Below are 19,753 nucleotides of genomic sequence, written 5' to 3'. Positions count from 1 at the left end.
AGTTTTCACTGCTCTTCTAAATCTTTGCTTTCTCATATATAAATTGGAAATTATGTCATTGTGACTATGAATTAAAAAACATGGAAACTTCTTTGGAAGGTATGCACATCTGGCAGACATGTAGTAGCTCATTATTTTCACTTCTTCGAACTCTTAACAGTAATACTTGAGAATCTGTTTGTGAAGGTAGTCTTTAAGCAGTGCTTGTTGAACCAAACATTTGAGCTCCTGAAAAAGCATGGGAATTTTAGAGAACTAACGTTGAATGAAACTCAAAATGTTTATATTTTGTTGTGCTGCCATGAGACCAGCTTCTTAGAATTGTTTCTTAGGCTGTACCTTGTCCCCTCACCTAAATCCTGTCTTTGCATGGTTCCTTACAAAATATTGCACTATGGATTCTTCACTATTTACCAGACCTCTTCTTTAGTCTGTACTAAAGAAAGTCTAAAATGTGACTTTTCTAGGTCAGTCTTCCTTTTACCTGTCATGGTTTTTATGAATGAGTATGAAATCATTTAATAAGGATACACATATGTGCTATGTCATTGCTGAATAAACTTTTTTGAGCAAAACTCAATATAGTAAGTTATACAAAAAAGGAGAAAAGCTTTATTTTAAGCAGCAGTATGAAAGCTGATTTCAGGTCTGACTAATTAGAAACTACTGGATTCTAATTTGTTTATAATTAGTACACTTTAACATGGATTTGGATTGAAAACTGTTCAGAGGAACTATTACAGATACTTACAGGATTTCTTACATGTAAAATACATGTCTACAGTCACTTATTTGAAACTATTGGGGCCAGTTGTGTTTTGGAATTCGGAATTTTTCTCTTTGCAGAGAAAGGTACCTTGAAAGCAGAAACTTTGTATTACATAATACCCCAGTGGGAGGTATTATGTACCTCTGGAGCAGTACGTGACAGTGACACAAAGTGCTTGACTCTTCACTCTAAGCGTATTAATTAAAGAGTACATACAGTATCATTAACTCAGATCAGGGTCCGCTACAATTGAGTTTGCCATATATTTAACAGAAAGTGTTACATATTTCCAAATTTTGGGATTTTGGAATAGGAGATCAAGGGATTATAGGCCTTTGTTTTGAAGTGCTAAATTTTTGTTTTAAATGATTTTTTTTTTTTAAATCTGGTTTGGGTATAACTGCTGTTGTAGTTACCACGATGCTGCTGACCACAAACTAAAGTATAGGATCCCTTTTGGAGCCTCTTAATGTTTATAAACACAGCCTGTTAATCATAAGTAAGCCAGTGTGTGATGATAAACGTGTCACTACTGTTATAAAGACACTTTTAGCATGCTCTAAGTAATGCTAAGTTGACATTTTACTATTCTGTATTTATTTTACTTATTATTCCTTCATTACTCTGAGACTTTAATTAAAGCTTGTAAACCTGAGACATTTTTGAAAAAGATGACCTTTGGGTTCTCTAAAGAGAGAAAGGCCTAACTTAAGAAATTTTTAGTTAAATGTTGTTTTGGGGTAGATTAGCGTCATTCACTTTTCTTCCTTTACGTTTTCTTTGCCCTTATAATTTTACTATTTAAAAAATATATCTTTTAAAATAATTAAACTATTATTTTCTTAAACTAGAAAAGTACGTATGTTCAACTCTGAGGTAAAGATAATATTGAAACTAGTTAGTTGTTTGTATATTCTTATGAAATCAAAAACATATTCCATTAGCATGCAAAATGTCCATCCAGGAAATTTCAAGGTATAGATAGGGCTGAATTGGCAGTGTTGTGTATTGGTGAGATCACAAGTGTTGCAAGCAAGTGTATAAGCTATAATTGCATGCACTTAACATTTCTAGCCTTGGTTTCCTTAATTGTAAAATAGTGGGATAATGACAGTACCTACGTCATGGGATTTTTAGGATTGAAACATAGTTAATACAAAACAGGATGATGCCTGGTACATTATAAAAGTTCAGAAAATGTTTGTTACTGTATTTTTTCCACAAGTGTAAAAGATAACTTTAGATCACATTTAAACTTTTCTTTTAGGTGTGCTGAAAGACATTATGATACCGCCAAATTTAACTGCAGAGGTAGGTATTAACTGCAGAGTAATGTATTATGTTATATAACTTAAAACCAATAGACTAAATCTTACTGTCATAGTGGTGATAAATACTCTCAATTATTAAGTGAGATATTTATCTTAAAGATGGTCTTAGAAAATTTGCAAAGCAAATTTAATTTTGCTGTTGTGTTTGGGAAGCAAGTATCATATAAACCCGCCACTACTAGTAGAAGCGTAATCCCAGAGTAGACAGTAAGAATTAGGAGAAATTCCAAGACTAACAATAGCGTAAGGAGAGGGTTGTATCTACTGTTAAGGCATTTTGTGTGATAGTGAGAGATTATAGGAAGAAGACAGATCAACTTAATATAATAACTCTGTTGAATGTGACCTAAAAGGGGGAAAGACAGGACAAATATGGATATGAGGAGCCTGACAGATGAGAGCAGGGAGCTGCTTTAAATGAGTTCTTCTCCAGGTGTAGTGACTCCTGCCTTCAAGTCCGCATAAAGCTTCCGTCTATTTGTGGGACCTCTTGAGCCATGAGAGACCTGGAGAGTGGAGAAGCTTGGCAGGTGCTGCCATGATGGAAGGCGAAGGTGGATGCCAGGATCTCTTCTGAAAATCTAGACAGGACTTTCAGACAGCTGGTTTGAGAATTCAGAAGCACTAATGGCCGAGAAGCCATTACAGAGTCACTAAGAATGTTTCCTTTTTCATGACTTAGGCTGCTGCTTACTAGGGAAAGCGTGTTTTTGTCAAGTTTATCTAGCTTTAAATAGATGTTTAACAGATTTTCCTGGATGTTTTTGGGTGCCACTGGGAAGACAAAGATGGAATGATGGAATAATGGTACAGCTAGACCAATGGCCAGGGAAAGGCTGTCCTGATGACCCTTCGCAATGGAAGTCATCTCCCAGAAGAGCTCACCCAACACACAGAAGGATTGATCAAATCCCGTTCCACATTATTAATGACTTGATTGAAATTAGAAGGCATACTTTTCACATATTTAGATTACCCGAAGATCATTATATCCACTGGATGTCAGGATTTTTAAGGATCTTAGTAGAGTAGAACCTAGGCAGAGACCAGTTTCTTTTATAAATGCCTTTAAAATCATATGTAGTATAAACAGCACTAACATTTGCAAGACCATCTTTAATTAACATTTCACATTTTTATTATATGAGCTGTAAATTGCAGTCCTTTCCATTGTTGATTTGTTGGTACTTTCTGTGGGATATATATTTGTGATGACGTGATATTATAAGTATTATAATACTTATACTCGTTTTGTCAGAAAATGCATTGAGAGGCCTGACAGGAGACCTGTGTGACATTTCACATCCACCTCTCCCTCTGATATGTTGTGGCTTGTGCTTGCTCCCAGAGAGGAGCCTCTTCTTTTGTTATGTATGGAAGAAAATACTTGGCCTTTCTGTCCAGTGGATAGGTTTAAGAATTAATGAGAGACTATTTTCTGTTAAAAAATTGGAAAATCATTAGACAGTAAATAATTTTTCTCTGGAGTTCAGTTTTCCTTTTAAACATCTGTTAAGCTTGTATGCAGCATTTCTGAAGTTAACCTACTTTTAAGAAACAGTGCAGCAAGGACTCTTCTCATTCTGAGGTGATCTTTTTACACAGTTGCACAGTACCCTTTTGAAGACCATAACCCACCGCAGCTGGAACTTATCAAACCCTTTTGTGAAGATCTTGACCAATGGCTCAGTGAAGATGACAATCATGTTGCAGCAATTCACTGTAAAGCTGGAAAGGGACGAACTGGTGTAATGATTTGTGCATATTTATTGCATCGGGGCAAATTTTTAAAGGCACAAGAGGCCCTAGATTTCTATGGGGAAGTAAGGACCAGAGACAAAAAGGTAATGTGTTATATTTGATGTTCTTTCTTTCTTCTTCCTGGATCTGCGAATTTATTGAAAAACAGGTTTTTAAAAAGATGGTTAGTAGCCTTTATTTCTTTATTCTGCACATTTAAATCAGTTACTACTTTAACTGTCATATGAGCAAATGATTTTTTTCAATTTTTCTGTTGATGGTAGTATTATCATATGCTAATAACTGTATTGAGTATTTGGTCTCATAAAATCCTTACAAAGCATTTGAAAAAGCAGTACATTGATCAAAAGTAAGCTTGATATTTCTGAACACTGCTTGAGAATAAAATGTCTTTGGATTATAAATTGGATGCCATTAGCTAGTAAAGTGTGATCTTTAACAGTACATGAAAATGATTCTTTAATACGAATATTCACCAATGTAGTTATAATTAAGGTTAGTCAAAGGTTCTTCTCTTATTCAGAAAGACTGTTGAAAATCAGTGACAAACAATCTGTGTAGTATGTTTCGGAGCAAAATGCAAACTCTTGGGAGAACTTTCACAGTGATTTTCAAGGGATTTATTTCTTTGGATGGTAAGTGTGATAAAATATGTTTATATTTCTTACAAAGAGATTTTATACAGTTCTGTGTCTGAAAAGGAAAAACTCAAGATACTCCAGTGAGAGAGAGAAAAACCCATTTCATCACAACTTTACTTAAAAAATTTATTCTGGTTTTAGTAATGTTTACAATCAGCAAGGCTCTCTTCCAGTTTAGGCTGATTTCTTTTTAATTCGGCTTCAAAACAGAAACATAAGTGATCGTTTCCATCATTTTAGCCAGGTAGTTGCATTCATTGATTGCTGGTTTCTTTTCTCCTTCCTCATTTCTTGTTTTATTTGTCTTTGTGACTTTTTAAATTTATATCTAAGAAATGCAGAGTACTGTTTACTGGTGCTAGTTTATAAAATTGTATCTTAATTTGGTCCTTGATCTTAGTGAATGTTGATTATGACATTGCCTTACACTTCTGTGTGTTGCACACACCTGGGATGGTAGCAGTGGCCTGAGTCTTGGAATGGAGGCTGGAGGGCTTGCACTCTTTACTTCGGCTCACCCTCTCATCTAGAGGAAATTGTTGCTTTTGCTGATTAAAAATGTAGAGGGTGTAAATTGTTCTAAAGTGAAGCAAATAAATGCAGGGCAGCATAGGGAAAAGGAATGAGTGGGAAGAAGACCTTAGAGAAACAGGTCAAATCAAAGTACAGTTGCAGAAGCAGTGGTAGGAGTTTGCAACAGGGCTGATGAGCAGTAGGCATTTTGGTTGTGGGAAAGAAATCGAGTAAAAAGAATTTAAAGTGAAAATAGAAAAGCTATATAATATGGAGCCAGAGCACTAGATTTAAGCTAGTAGCTCTGGAAGTGTTTATGTTACATACCTTCCAAATATATGATGAAAGCTATAAATGGTCTCTCACTAAAAATGTTCATGATATAATGAACATAAAATTCTGCTTATAGTTTTTAATTGCACTGAAATTTTCTAACATGGAAAATAAAAGGAGTCTTCATAAGAATTATGCCCTTTATTTAAATGCAAAAGGCAGTGACCACTACTTGAGAATGATGAATAGATTTAAATGGTAACAAATTAAACAAAATTAAGGCTTAACTCTGCCCAAAAGTAAGTTTTAATGGAAGGGCTGCTGTCACTTAGATTTTAAATAATACATTAAAACTATGTCATCATCTTTTACTTGACAACTTTTATGTGATCTTTGATATCCAGTCAATTTTGGCTTTGTTTTTGTTGAAAACAATTACTTAAAACCCTATCTCACTAAAGAATGAAAGAGTAGATGGAATCTGTTAGATTCTTTTGTCAGATGAAAGTAGGCTTGTGTCAAAAAATAAGAATTCTCTCTAGATAAATTCATGTTACATCATTTTCTTTGCCTTTAGTTAATGAGATCATTTTTGGCAAGATCCTGGCTTAACACTATGTTAGGGAAGGAAAGGATTATGACTTCACATTTTAGTTTTAAGGTTGGAGAGTTAGACTGTGTAAATGAGTTTGTATTTTATCTAGTTAACAGCAGTTAAAATTTCTGACTATAGAATTTGTCTTCTGAAACTAGTGAATTTATGTGTAGCAAAGCATTTCATAATTGCTCCCCCTTCTTGACAAAACCTCTTGAGAAGCCCTTGATTGAAAGTCTTGGCTTTCCTGAATTTGGCAATTTTCATAACAGTAGATTTTTCATGACAAATCCTCTTGCACAGGCTGTGATTCAAGGTTTGGCATTCCTGGAGAAGTAGAACACTTTCACAATAGATAAGATTTCTCTCAGGATTGACGGTAGAGTCTTGCACCCCAGTGCACAGTGATGAACACAGCAGTGAGTCACAGTTACATGCAGAGCTCTGTCTTTAACAGAGCAATGAAACCAGATGTTTTGCCAGGCATTAAAGTACACTCTCTGACTATAAAATACTGTGATTTCTTCAGACATGTTTTTTTGGGCAAGGAAACTTCATCATTTTGAAAATGTTAATGTCCCCTGAAGTTTTCAAGTATGCGTGTGTTTGATGAAAGCTAGTAGCTGGCTAAAGTGAGACGTCATCATCCCATTCTGAATGGAAGTGGTATTCTAAGCCTTTCAGGACCTGCTTCATAGTTTTAGAAAATGAGGTCAGTTTTTCTGGATTGGATAAAATTGTTTGCTGGAGATATTGCAACAGTATTATTTTGTGTTGCAAGCTACAAAGGTGTTTGACCATTTCAAAAGTATTTGCCTTTGCCACATTCAGCTGGGACTTTCTTGTTTGTTTGATATTAGAAACCATCAGGATTTTGAGTTGGGGGTACTTACAGATATTTTTGAAATAGGCTAACCTTTCCTAATGAAGCTGTGCTCTCACAGTCTCTCTTTCCCTCCCACGTCCCTCCCTTTTCTTCACACTCACCCATCCACATATACACATATATATACTCTGTCTGATGTAGGGCTTCTACAGAAGAGTTGGCTAAATGCTTCTGATAGTGAGAACCAGCCATATAAGAAGTACTTGGGATAATCTGTCCCATCATATTCTGGGATAAACGTAAAACCCAAGGACACTTTAACAGTTTAAGTTAGATCCAAGAGAAGTCTTCATAAAAAGTGAGGACATGTTTTGTCACTGGGAAGATATTTTAGTGCTCACAATCTGATAAATATTGTCAATTCTGTTTCTCTGTAGAGGTGAATAGGGATTTGGTAAAATGGCAATGCCCATGGGACATTGTTGTGAAATAGGGGCCAGAGTGAAAAGATAGCAAGAGAAGGGTTTATGGAAATAAAATGCAGTATGTCCTAGAATTGATAGTCCCCACATCATCAGCAGAACTGCTGTAGTTCATCCTCTTAGAGGTTGGAATTTCCCCCAGGAGGAAGGTAATGGACTAATAGAGGATGGAGTTCCGTGTATACCATTAAGGATGTACTTAGTAAAATTGTTATGTTTGGCTGTTACATCATATCAAGACCCAGAGTTAAGTAATTTAGCCAAAATTGATCACTTTTAGCATCTTGGAGTCAAATCCTCAAGATCTGTTGTGCTTGTTAGTTCCTGATTAATTAATATACACAGACCATTTTTGGATGAATTATTCACAGGGTCTAAAGAAGTATGCTAATGTACTATTGCCTTTATTTCTGTGTATGTGTGAAAAAGCAAAAAGAAATTTATGAACAGATATTGTTTATGAAGTTGTATTTTACAAATGGTTCCATCTGCATCTTATGTTGAAACAGCTAGATTAGAAAGGTAGATTAAAGGGATAAAGATTATGGGCATAAGATTATGAATTTTTTTGCAGGAATTTTTTTATTTCAAAAATGATAAAAGTGATTCCCAGAAAGATGGAGTACTTTGGTTAAAGATGATTCAAACCATTAATGATAGCATTCAGAGTAAAAATTGAGTCTCCTGACACATTGTTGAACTTTTTCCCTCTACTGTCCCGACTACGAAAGAATTTTGAAACTGTTCAGAATTAATCTTTGTACAGGGACCAGCTCTCCTGAAAGGTCATGTAATGCTGATGAAATAAGCCTATTTTTTTTTAAATTTTAATGTTTGTTTATTTTTGAGACAGAGCCAGAGTATGAACAGAGAGGGGCAGAGAGAGAGAGGGAGACACAGAATCCGAAGTAGGCTCCAGGCTCTGAGCTGGCAGCACAGAGGTGGACATGGGACTCGAACTCACAGAGCCCCCACAAACTGTGAGATCACGACCTGAACAGAAGTCGGTCACTTAATCAACTGAGCCACCCTGGCGCCCTGAAATAAGCCTATTTTGACAAGGCTCATCAGTTCATACCCATTTTTGCTGATGCTCGGGCATTGAATGGCCCCTGGCTCAAGTATGAAAAAGGCAGCTTGAAGTTGTTGGTCTTCTAGATACAGTGCTGTAGGCTTCCTTTAAATCTTTGAAATTTGTCTAAAAACTTTCAAATATATCACATGCTTACCTAATGGTTACAGCGCTAGTGAAATAATATATATTTTAATCTTGAATGAATATAATCTCATCATAAGAAATGAGCTGAACATGGTAAAGCTCTTATTACACAGCCACGAGGTTCTTCCGGGGAAGTAAGTAGAATTGATTATCCAAAGTGGTTTTATTCTTGAAAATTCTACTAGGAACTTAACCCTCTTGCCACTATTTCCTTTTAGTACTCAGAATCTGATAATATTGTCAATGCTCTTTCTCTGTAGAGGTGAAGAGAGATTGGGTAAAATTTCTGTAGATGTGCATTTTTAAGATTGTGAACCATTATTACAAGAGATACATATATTTATTATGAGCTTTTCAACTTATATAGGATTACTTTTATTAAAACTTTATCATTAATGTTACTTTGCCTGTATCCTTAATTTCAGTTGTAGAGAAACATTACGAAGCTAAAGGAAGTTGTGTTCTGGTGACATACATAGGCGAGCATATTGTTTCTTCTCCTCCTCCTCTTTCTCCCTGCCTCTCTTCCCCCTCCTTTTCCCCCTCTTTCTCCCCCTCCCTCTCTCCATCCCCCAATGCCTACTCTCCCTTATTTTGGAGAAGGAAGAGCCTGTTGTCATGTTTTAGTGAAGAATTTGTGGACTGGGCAGAGACTCTCCTCAAACTAATCTGGTGCAGTCTTGCCATTTCCTCGGCAGAGTTGGGGCAGATTCAGTGGCAGAGTGGGTGGGTGCCAGGTGACCCTGAGATATGCCACTGTGTTATTACTGCCTGAATAATACTTCAGGTTTAGACTGTTGCAGAGAAATCAAAGTACAACTGATTCGTCCTCTGAAGAAAAACGTTTACCTTGAGTGGGATAACCACTTGAGGGAAAGAAGAGTCCGTCTTTTATTGGCTAATTTATAAGAAGGCAGCTGGGTCACACTTCCCCGAAGGTCATTCCTTTGCATATTTGATCCTTTTACTTCATGAGTGTGTGGTGGATTATTCTAAAACAAGCTGTCAGCGGTCCTCTGCTCCCCCCCTTTCCTGGCCAGGAAAACATGGTGCAGGGCCAGCTACAGGCCTGGCTCCCGTCCGCTCCTGTGCCTCCCAGTCCAGACTTAGACCTATGAACCAGAATGAGAGTCCACTCACAGCATTTATTATAAACTCTGAGGGATGAATGAAAGCATCCTGCTAATGCTAGTAAGGATATATTTTGGAAAGATTCCCTAAATTTCAGAAATCAAAGAGGCAAACTTTTGTTATATGACAGACTTACCCAGAATTTCTGCCACTCCCCTCTCTTCCCGTTGCCTTCCCCACTTCTAGAATGGTGGCAGGTAAAGTAAGTATTGGTTATTATTTGCTTTGATTAACCTTTTAGGAAAAAAAAATGTGAGCTTCAGAGTTCTCTTTTGTTTTGCTTTCAAAGCTGTTATTAGAGATAAAGTTCCTATAATGATTTTTGTATGTGGGCTCATTAGCTTATATAATGAAGACTTAAGTTTTCTAGAAAAAATAAATACTAACTTTATTCAAAGTGATCCCAAGAAGAGGAAATTTTCCAGTTTCTCTGAGGAATGAATTTTTATGTTCTCATAATATAATCAGGTTACTTTTTTCTAGTTAGTTACTAACTTTCCCCATATGGTAACCTAATAAAATTTTCTCATTTTTTCCTCATTTTCAGTAAAACAAAACAAACTCCTAACATAACATTCTTATTTTTTCTAACACGTTAAATCTTCTGGGCTAAATGGTGTTCCTCTAATGCATGATATTTAAGCCTGTTATACAATCTATATATTCATAAAATTAAAAGCTCTTTATGCATTGAAGAACTATAGCAATGATTTAGTTCAGATCTGTTGTAATATAAATGATCAAGTAGATCTGTAAAAAATCAATCTGTCCTGTGTCATTTCATCTGTCTGTGTAATGACTCAAAACTATATCTCCTAAACTTAAATCCAATTATTCTGTTTTTCTTTCTTCTTAAAAAAATAAAAAATGTTTATTTAGAGAGAATGCACACATGCACTGGCAGGGGAGAGGCAGAGAGGAAGGGAGGATCGGAGGGACGAGAGTTCTAAGCAGTCTTCACCCTGTCAGCACAGAGCCTGATGTGAGGCTTGGTCTCATGAACCATGAGATCATGACCTGAGCCAAAATCAACAGTAAGACACTTTAACCGACTGAGCCACACAGGCACCTCAAATACAGTATTCTTTCTACAATACTATTTTCTTCTGTCCAAATTCTTCTTATTATTTTGAACCCCAAAGTAGAAAATGAAGCTTAAAAAAAAAGTAACTATATTATGTTATAATGCTTTCAGTTTCTGCTCAGAAGCTCAACTCAAAGGAGTTTAAACCAAGAAGACATTTATATGGGATTATATAACCATAACAGCTCTGGCCTGGACTTAGATGCTTATCAGGTATCCAGAATATATAGATATAAATATAGATATAGATATAGGTATAGGTATCTCAACTCTCTTCTTTCCTCTGTTACTTGCTTTATTTTCTGGCAGGCTCTTTGCAAATAATAGCAAGGCATGACTTCTAGTAACTCCAGGTTTACCATCTGTTTAACAACTACAGTGGGAAGAGAACTACAATTTGAGCAAAAATTCCTAGATTAGGTGCTAATTTACCTGGATTAGGGCATGTACCCATTCCCCAACCAAACATTCTGGCCAGCCACTTGGCACATTTATCTAAAGCTGAAGAAGAGAGCCCACCCCACCTCCCCCAAATCATAAGGGTAATGATAGCTTCCCAAAGGGGAAAGGATGCTTTGCAGAGAGAACAGTCCTAGTTGCCTGCTTCATATTATTCTCGAGGATTCTGTAGTTCATGCACCACTATTTTTTAATACATTACTTACAATTAAGTTTCCCAGAACTGAAATGCTGTTTTAACTCTAAACTTTAGAGATTCTTCAGAGATGGGGAAAATCATGTTCTAAGAGATGGTGATTTCTTTCTTATTACCTTGTTAGTTTGTGTTCTATTAATAAAAGCCAGGACATTGGAGTGTAAAGTTCTACAATCAGAGTCACATTTAGGTTCAGGTCCTGGTTTTGAACAGGATAATTATATGTACTGGGACTGTTTTTTTTTTATCCTTGAAATAAAGGTGATAGTATCTGTCTTATAAAGTTGTGGCAGTGTTAGGGATATATGTAAAATGTTGGCACTTAGTTCAATATACAGTAACTACTGCTATATGTTGTCATTGTAATAATAGCCATTCCTAGGAGCTAGATTTTTTCCTTTGTTGGGACATTCTGAAACATATTTTCAAGCTTCAAGCAAACGCTATTATTTTAAAACATCAACATTATTTCTGAGTTTAGAAGTGCCAGTGAAACGTTTACTGAAGTAGAAAATTACTTTTTTAACTGAGGAATCTAGATTGTGAATTCATCTTAGAAAAAATGATCTGAGGATACCAATGCGCAGAATGTGAGCAAAACGTGTTACATATTTTGTGTTGTGGTTTCCAGGTGGTATTCTGACTTGGAAGTACTATGACAGTATTCTAGGCCTTAAAGGTTTGTATAACCTATACTTTTAAGTTTCTATTTTTTAAGAGTTTAATCACATAAAAGAGGTTTACATAAAACAATTCAGGTTAGAAAAATAAGTGGTTTATTAAAGATACAGCAGGCAAATGTAAATTTCAAAAGCAGATGACAGGGTATGATTATCAGAGTGCATTTACAACAAGACATAAAACTAGGTCAAGTATGTCGTTTTATATTAACACAGGAAGCACTCCTCAATGAAGACTTAGCTATTATGAACTCTTATGTGCAAACATAACATCAAATGTAGTGAGCAAAATCTGGAAGAAATGAAAAAAATTGATAGTAAAGGAGTGATAATAGGAATGTTTAATATACTTGAGAATCAGGAAGGTACAAAATAAGATCTATAGATGACTTGAATAATATATTAAAAATTAGGTCATAAAATGCATCTTTTTTTTTGTCATCCACCAAACAGTTGCAAAAGATTAATGATTCATTAGACCAACTACAAAGTAGAAATATATAAACCCCATTCCTTGATTATACTTCAGTAGAGCTAGAGATGTTTTTTAAAAGTTTAACTAAATCAAATTAATCATTTGGAATTTAAAACCAGTTACTTTAAATAACTTTGGGTCATTGGAGAAATACAAATAGAGATTATTAAGATAATAACAAGTAGGAAAGAGAGATTAGTAAAGTTGGAAATTAAACACTTGATTATATGAAAATGCTGGTAAAATCAGTAAAATCTCTTTTAAAGCTCTTTTCAAGGAAAAAGGAGAGGGAGGGGAAACAAAACTTATAATTAAGTTTGATAAAGATGGTGAAACTACAAGGTGGAGGTACCTAAAGTTTATATCTAAGTCAGTGCTAATGAATTTGAAATTTTCAATGGGAAGCAAGCAGTTTTCAGTGAAAATCACTGCTTGGAGGTGAAATACAAAATTTAAACAGACCATCCAAGAAATGTAAATGTATAGGAGCCTTCAAGGTGTTCCTAATCTGAATTGCATTTCAGGTGGCTGCTATCAAACCTGGAAGTATCAAATAATTATATTATCTAAGTTGGTCTAGGTGTTAGAAAATATGCAAAACTTCCAAGATGGCTACTTGCAGATTAATGTCCTTAATCTAAAAATGATAGCATAGTTAAAAAACCCAGCAAGTATAATATGGAAGAAATTAAGGACTTCGGTTTGGCCAGAAGTAAAAGCACATTCAAAGGTGTTACGAGAGGTAAGAGTGGAAAAGAGGTTGGGCTGTTTTTTTATGTTGTTATGGAATTAGTGTGTAATAAATTTGCTTATTTAGGTAGGCAATGGGAAACCATTTAGCATTTTGAATTGTTAGTGTGATTAATCTTATACTTTGTAAAATTAATCACAGAGTGGTATAAAAATAGATTGGAGAATAGATAAATTAGAGGCTGCTAATCAGTTGGCTATTGCAAAATTTAGGAGGTGGCTGAACTAGAATAGCCACAGAAAAGTGGAACTAGTATTTTGAGAAGTATTTCACAGTCAAAATCTGGACTTTGGCATCTGAATAGACATGTAAGAATCTACAAATGTATATTTGGGTTAGGGTTAGGGTTAGGGTTAGGGTTAGGGTTAAGTTCATTTAAACTTGACCTCTGGTTTGCCTTTCATTTTGTGTGTGGTGTGGTTGTGTGTGTGTGTTGTGTATATATGCCAGGATGTTGATACATCAGCCAGTCTCTGCCTTTACTCTGTTGCTTGGACCTTTCCTGTAGTGCTGGGGTTTCCTTACCCTTTATTTCTATAACCCTGTGTATATCACTGCTGTCTCTCAGATTCTTTCCTTTACTCTAGCAGGAAGAAGATAGCGAGATAGTATCAGTGGTTGAGTGTAATCTCTGGAGTTGGAGCACTAGGGTGAAATTTTGTTTCATTACTTATAAGATGTGTGACCTTACCTAATCTATAGAATGGTGTTACCAATAATCCCCACTTCCTGAATATTAAGTTATATTTATGATAATACTTACAACTATGCAAGGAACATGGTAAGAGTTCAATCAATAGTAGTGGTGATAGTATTAGAAGAGGTTTTAGGTTCGGGTGTTGGAGGAAATAGTGAATATCATTAATAGAAGTAACAAGAGTTTGGTCCCTGCACAAATATGAAAGCTTCAGGTTTTGGGTATGATGTATTTTAAATGCTTCTGAAGTTTCTGGCTAGAAATGTCTAACCAAGTATTGGGGATTCTGGATTGGGAGTTAGGAATGAAGTCATATTGAGAGACACAGATTTTGGAGTTAATTTTTAAGATTGATAATTAAAGTACTATAAATAACAGAGGATTGACAAAGAGGGGCTCTCTAAGATCAGGTTTTTGAGCTATGCCTCCATTTAGGGACAAGAAGAAACAAGATAGCCACTAAGGATAGGAGAAAACCTTTAGAGACTGGGTCCTGTGACAGCGGCAGAGAATTTTCAAAATGGCAACAAAAAGTGATCCAAGATGTGACTAAGAGAATAGTAGGAAATGACCATTAGAAATCAGCCTCATAATAAAAAATTTCTATGAGGTAAGGAGCGGAGGCTTACCTTTGGGAGTTGATTTTTGTTTAAGAGAGAGAGCAAGAGAGTGTGTGCATGAATAAGAGAGAGAGAGAGAGCGAGCAAGCATCTAAAGCAGGCTTCACACTCAGCATGGAGCCTGACACATGGATGGATCTCATGACCCTGGGATCATGACCTGAGCCAAAATCAGGAGTTGGACACTCGACTGACTGAGCCAGCCAGGCTGAGAGTTTATATATAGAGAAACAGGATGTCAGTTTGAGAAAGAGACAAGATTTGGGGAGAGTGTGAATTTTCAGTCTTCAAATTCTTTGTTTTTTATAAAAGATAAGGGTTACCTGAGCTTCTTATTTGGAGGAAACAAGTAGAACAAAGGCAAAAGACAGCGTTTAATTAATAGAGCACTTGACAACATGGAACCTAGGTGAACATGAAGAGACACTTGTACAAAATAGCAGGAGTGAAGAAATCTTAAGGTGGGAGAAGGGAATTTGGAGAGTTCCCACACTGGATGACCCAGTGAAGTAGGATATAAATTCATTGATGATGATGTCTGGGACAGGATAGAAAGAGAGGTGGTTCAACAGAGTGCTAAAATCATTGTGTTGAGACTTTAATATGGGCATGCCAGAAGAACGAGGTATTGATGATAGAAATCAGGAGTCAGCGAGACTGAGAAAAGACAGTAGGAAGTGGGCTGAACCACAGTGAGAGGAACACCAGCCTCCTCCTGAGCCTTTCCTCCTGGTCTGTGAGCAGAAGGGGATGCTTTTGTGATGATGACCAGGAATGTGGTGTTAGGTAAATCTGAAGAATGCTAAGTGTAGCTAAAATTAGAATGTTTTAAAAGTTATATTTGAGAAAAAAAGGTTAAGAAAGTAATTTTCTTCCCATTTAGAGTGGGCATTAGTGGTAGAGGGTGGAAATATACTTTAGGATATAGAGACCAGTTTAGTTTAAATGTTCTTGGTTCATTTAAATGAAAAATGGAAAATTTGAAAGCATGTAGTATTTTTTAATCTCCAAGAGCTTTATAGTTCAGCCCTCTTTTCATGTGTGTAAAATAAAGTTTGAAGAGCATCAAAATGTTTAAAAGAGATATTTTATATTAAGTCTTTATATTCAAAATGCTATAGGTAAAACATGCACATAAACCATTGTTTTCAGTATATGAATTCAGGAAATAAAATATTTGAAGTGTTATAAATTCCATTGTCAATTTAGTGTGGATGTTGCATTCAGTTATTTCAAAATCTAGATAACGGTGTGATTCATTGTACTGTTAATTAGATTTTAATAAGTGTGCATCATGGCCATGAGAGGTGGGGATAGAGAGGAGGACACATTGAGGCCTGGGGTCCATGTGTATTTGAGCCTTCCGACTTTGTTGTGTCTACTAATCCCAATATATTGAATTCGGACTAGCAGAAACAACTTTGGTTGTTGATGCTGGTAGGTGGGAATTACAAAGGTAAGCTACAGAAGCCTAGTTGTGCATAATTTGATGGTAAAATAATTAATTAAATTTAAATTGTCCTTTTCAGTGTTTTTCTTTGAATTGTGTCAGTAATTTTGTTCAGCTTATATTTACACACAAAGTATTCATGCAGTGTTGGCATCTACTACATTCTTACATTCTTTCTCCATACATGTACCTAGCCCTTTGGGGAATGGCTGACTCAGTGCATAGACAGCTGCATCATAGATTTGCTACCCATCTCTTGCTACTTGAGAAAAATTAAAGCTTTGAAAACCTCATACAAACTTATACCAAGAAGATAAAGAAGAAGAAGTCATCTGTCATTCCACTAACCCTCAACAAATAATTTGACAACTTGGTCTTATATACTTATTGATTTAATTTTGTAAATTTAAATTTTCAGAAAAGATTCCTCCCTGCCCAGCCATCTTCTATTTCCTCCCACCTGTTTTGCAATCCTGTGTTTTATCATGACAAAGTGTGTTGTTTTATAAATAATGTGATGTAATAAACCATTTTAAGTTTAAACACTTTTAAACTTTAACAATGATTTTTAACATTAATTGTTACAGCACCCCTTCACAGTCATACTATTTTACTACTGTTTCTTTAAGAAAATACTCCACACAGAACTAAAACTCCATTTCTTCTGAAATTGTACTTTAAATATAGATAGAATTTCTAAAACTGCTAATTAGGATTTGTGTAACATTTTGTCACTTTAGCATGCTTTTGTGTAACTGCATTTAGTGTTTGATCCTCGTCAGAATCTTGTGAAGAAGATAGGCTGTGTATTAATTGTCTTCATTTTCCCCAGGAAACAAATCAGAGTTTGTGTTTTGGCCGTCAAGCCTTCAATCCAAGTCTTCTGATTGTGTGGTCTTTGTACTAGAGCCAGAATCTTAAATCATTTGTCCTGATTTGAAATGGCTTTTTTATCCATTTTTGACATTTTAATGTATTGTTTAAGTATAATGAAATTACGCTGACTTTTAAAAATTACTGAGAATACTCCAGTGAATACCTGTTTACCTGCTATTCTGTATATCTGTCCTTAAACCTGTCGAATGTACTTTATTACTTTTCTTTAAAGGGAAGAAAAGCGTTTGTGTCCAGAGTTTTAAACACATTGGGAAATTTAGATGCCAATAATAACTTAAAAATACTGATTCTTTTTTCTCTTGAATATACTTTTAAGTTTTCTGCAGGTCACTTTTAATTATCAGATATCTTAATGTTACTATTTGCCTTACATTTCTAAGTTAAATGCTTAAGATTTTTCTGAAGTCACACATGTAATAGGAAAAGAAACCTCAGATAAGTACCCTAATACCTCATTTATTCTGCATCATTAATGAATGCATGGCTGCACACATTAGATTTTTTTCTTTAGATAAGTCAAGGGTTTGTTTTTTAATAGCCCATGAATCATATATATTTTTAGCATTTGTAATACTTCAGTTTCCTCACACATTCTGTGTGTCCCTGGTTTCTTCTGCGGGGAGATACGTGCAGCTCCAGGACATCGCAGGTACCTCCCGTGGGGAGCTCGGGGCTCCATTCCGATCAGCTGCGTAGGCCTGGTGTTGTTGGGGTCTGAGGCCATCACTTTTTGCTGCTGCTATTTCTGTCTCTTAAAGACGCTACCCCTTCATGTAGTCTGCTGATTCTGATACACTTTTGACTGAAAAATAACCAAGCTTTTGAGGAATTGTGTGTTTAATAAAAGTCCATACATTTTTATGGGAGGCTCTGTGTGTAAAGAACACAGCTGCAGTGGCCTTTGCTTATCGGGTGTCTGGATTGGGGCATTGCTGTGACCACTGAATAAATGAGAGTTTTGTGATAACTATATTTTAAGGGGGAAAAGTTATTCTTATGTTTTCCTTTGTACTGATGTTGCTCTGATTTACTCTGTTGTTTAGCTAGACTTAAATATTAATCATTTAAGGTTACATTTTTAATGAACATATGTTCCTCAATGTGCACAACCCGTGTACCATAACAATTCAGTGAAATAATTATAATGGAATTTTTCTTTTGAATTTGGCTTTTCCTTTTGTTTTTTTTCTGCCCACCAGGGAGTAACTATTCCCAGTCAGAGGCGCTACGTGTATTATTATAGCTACCTGTTAAAGAATCATCTGGATTATAGACCAGTGGCACTGTTGTTTCACAAGATGATGTTTGAAACTATTCCAATGTTCAGTGGTGGAACTTGCAGTAAGTGCTCTACATTCTCATCCTTCCGTGTATGGGAACACTTTTCTGAACATATCTAGAAGTTTACATAAAAATATTTATGCAGGGGTATATATGTCTGAAGTATCCAGACCAATTAAGTAGCTCAGTTCAGCACATCGGACTAAGGAAGCCAAGAGCAATGGGTTTCAATGTCTTGGAAGCCAAATTATATTCATGAAAAACATTCTTTGCTGCATCTACCAAATGCAGCCCAAACTGGGGTTAGATAACTGGAAAACCTATTCCATTAGAGATCTACCATTAGAGTAGCAGTGGGATTCATTAGTGTATTGGTGTTGGGGCAAGGACGGATTCCTTCATACCTAAGGAGACTAGATAGTGATAGTGATAGTGAGTGAGACAAGAAAAAGAAAAATGATAAGACATGGTGAAAAGCTTACGTATGTTGAGTGAATAGAGTTGGGTCAGAGTGTGTCAGAGGAAACCTGGATTTAGATCCGAGTTCCTGTTCTAGCTCTGTCGTTCCTGTACTGTGTATCACTTGGCAAACCATCTACCTATTTTTGTGTTTGCTTGTCAATAAAATGAAGATATTTTGAAATCTGAAACATCCTAGAAACATACTAAACAGAATAATGTCAGTGATGTCTGGCCTCATGTTGATTTCTGGCTTACCCTAACCTCCGTAAGCCTCCCTCAGTCACCCCAGTCCTGTTCTGCCTCTTAGCTCTTCTTGGCTGGAGTTCTTAGCTAGACTGATAGGAGCCTTCATACCCAGACCTGGAGCAGTTAGTCGAGAGAGAATGCATAGAAGGAAGTATTATCCAGCCCTGTGATAGATCAGACTATTGCTGCTTTTTCCTGTATCAGAATTTTATTGGAAGCATATTAGCTTCTGCCTTGGCAGTGATTAGTCATGTTTTCATGTTTAGGGAATACAATTTATTTATTGTTTAGAGTGCAGTTTTGTAGTTTGTAGATAAGATACCACTACATCATTTCTTCAAATACCTCTATTAATATTTCAGTGAGACTTTGTAATTTGTTAGTGATTTTAGTTTTTAGCTTTAAGTTTTGCTTCTTGAAAATATTTATGTAATTAAAAAATTTCTATCCCTACATTAATTTATACCTAGGAAATTAATTTCTTGGTTGTATTTATCTTTTTTCATCTTATCTTCCCTGCATTCTAGATAATTTTATTACAGAATGCAGATTTATTAATACAACATATTCTAGCCTTCTGAGAAGCCTCACTGATGCTTTTTGTCACCTCAGTGCAGTTTTTAAACTGGCTGATAAAAGGTGCAGCATAGGGAATATGGCAGTGGTACTGAAATAGTGTTACACAGTAACAGATTGTAGCCACAGCTGTGGTGAGCACAGTGTAATGTGCAGAGTTGTGGAATGACTGTGTTGTGTACCTGAAACTAATATAACATTGTATGTCAACTGTATCCAAAAAATAATAAAGTTTTTGATAAAAAACTTCTAAATGCAAGGCACCAGACTGTCAGAGGTGATTGACATAGGGATTTAAATTCATAGAGGAGAAGGAAGGAAGAAAAAATCTCCTGCTC

General features: G+C 35.7%; 1 protein-coding gene across 1 annotated transcript in view; it reads left to right on the top strand.

The window, feature by feature from the left end:
* PTEN (phosphatase and tensin homolog) overlaps positions 1-19,753 on the top strand; it is a 92,561-nt gene that overhangs the window by 57,870 nt on the left and 14,938 nt on the right. The window contains exons 4-6 of the mRNA XM_029931700.1: positions 2,037-2,080; positions 3,706-3,944; positions 18,050-18,191. Of these exons, the coding sequence (XP_029787560.1) occupies positions 2,037-2,080; positions 3,706-3,944; positions 18,050-18,191 (425 nt within the window). The remainder of the gene's footprint in view (positions 1-2,036; positions 2,081-3,705; positions 3,945-18,049; positions 18,192-19,753) is intronic.

Source organism: Suricata suricatta, chromosome 2 (assembly GCF_006229205.1).
Source record: "Suricata suricatta isolate VVHF042 chromosome 2, meerkat_22Aug2017_6uvM2_HiC, whole genome shotgun sequence".
NCBI classification, from domain to species: Eukaryota; Metazoa; Chordata; class Mammalia; order Carnivora; family Herpestidae; genus Suricata; species Suricata suricatta.
Note: the sequence above shows the minus strand (reverse complement) of the source record. Positions and strands in the feature narration are given on the sequence as shown.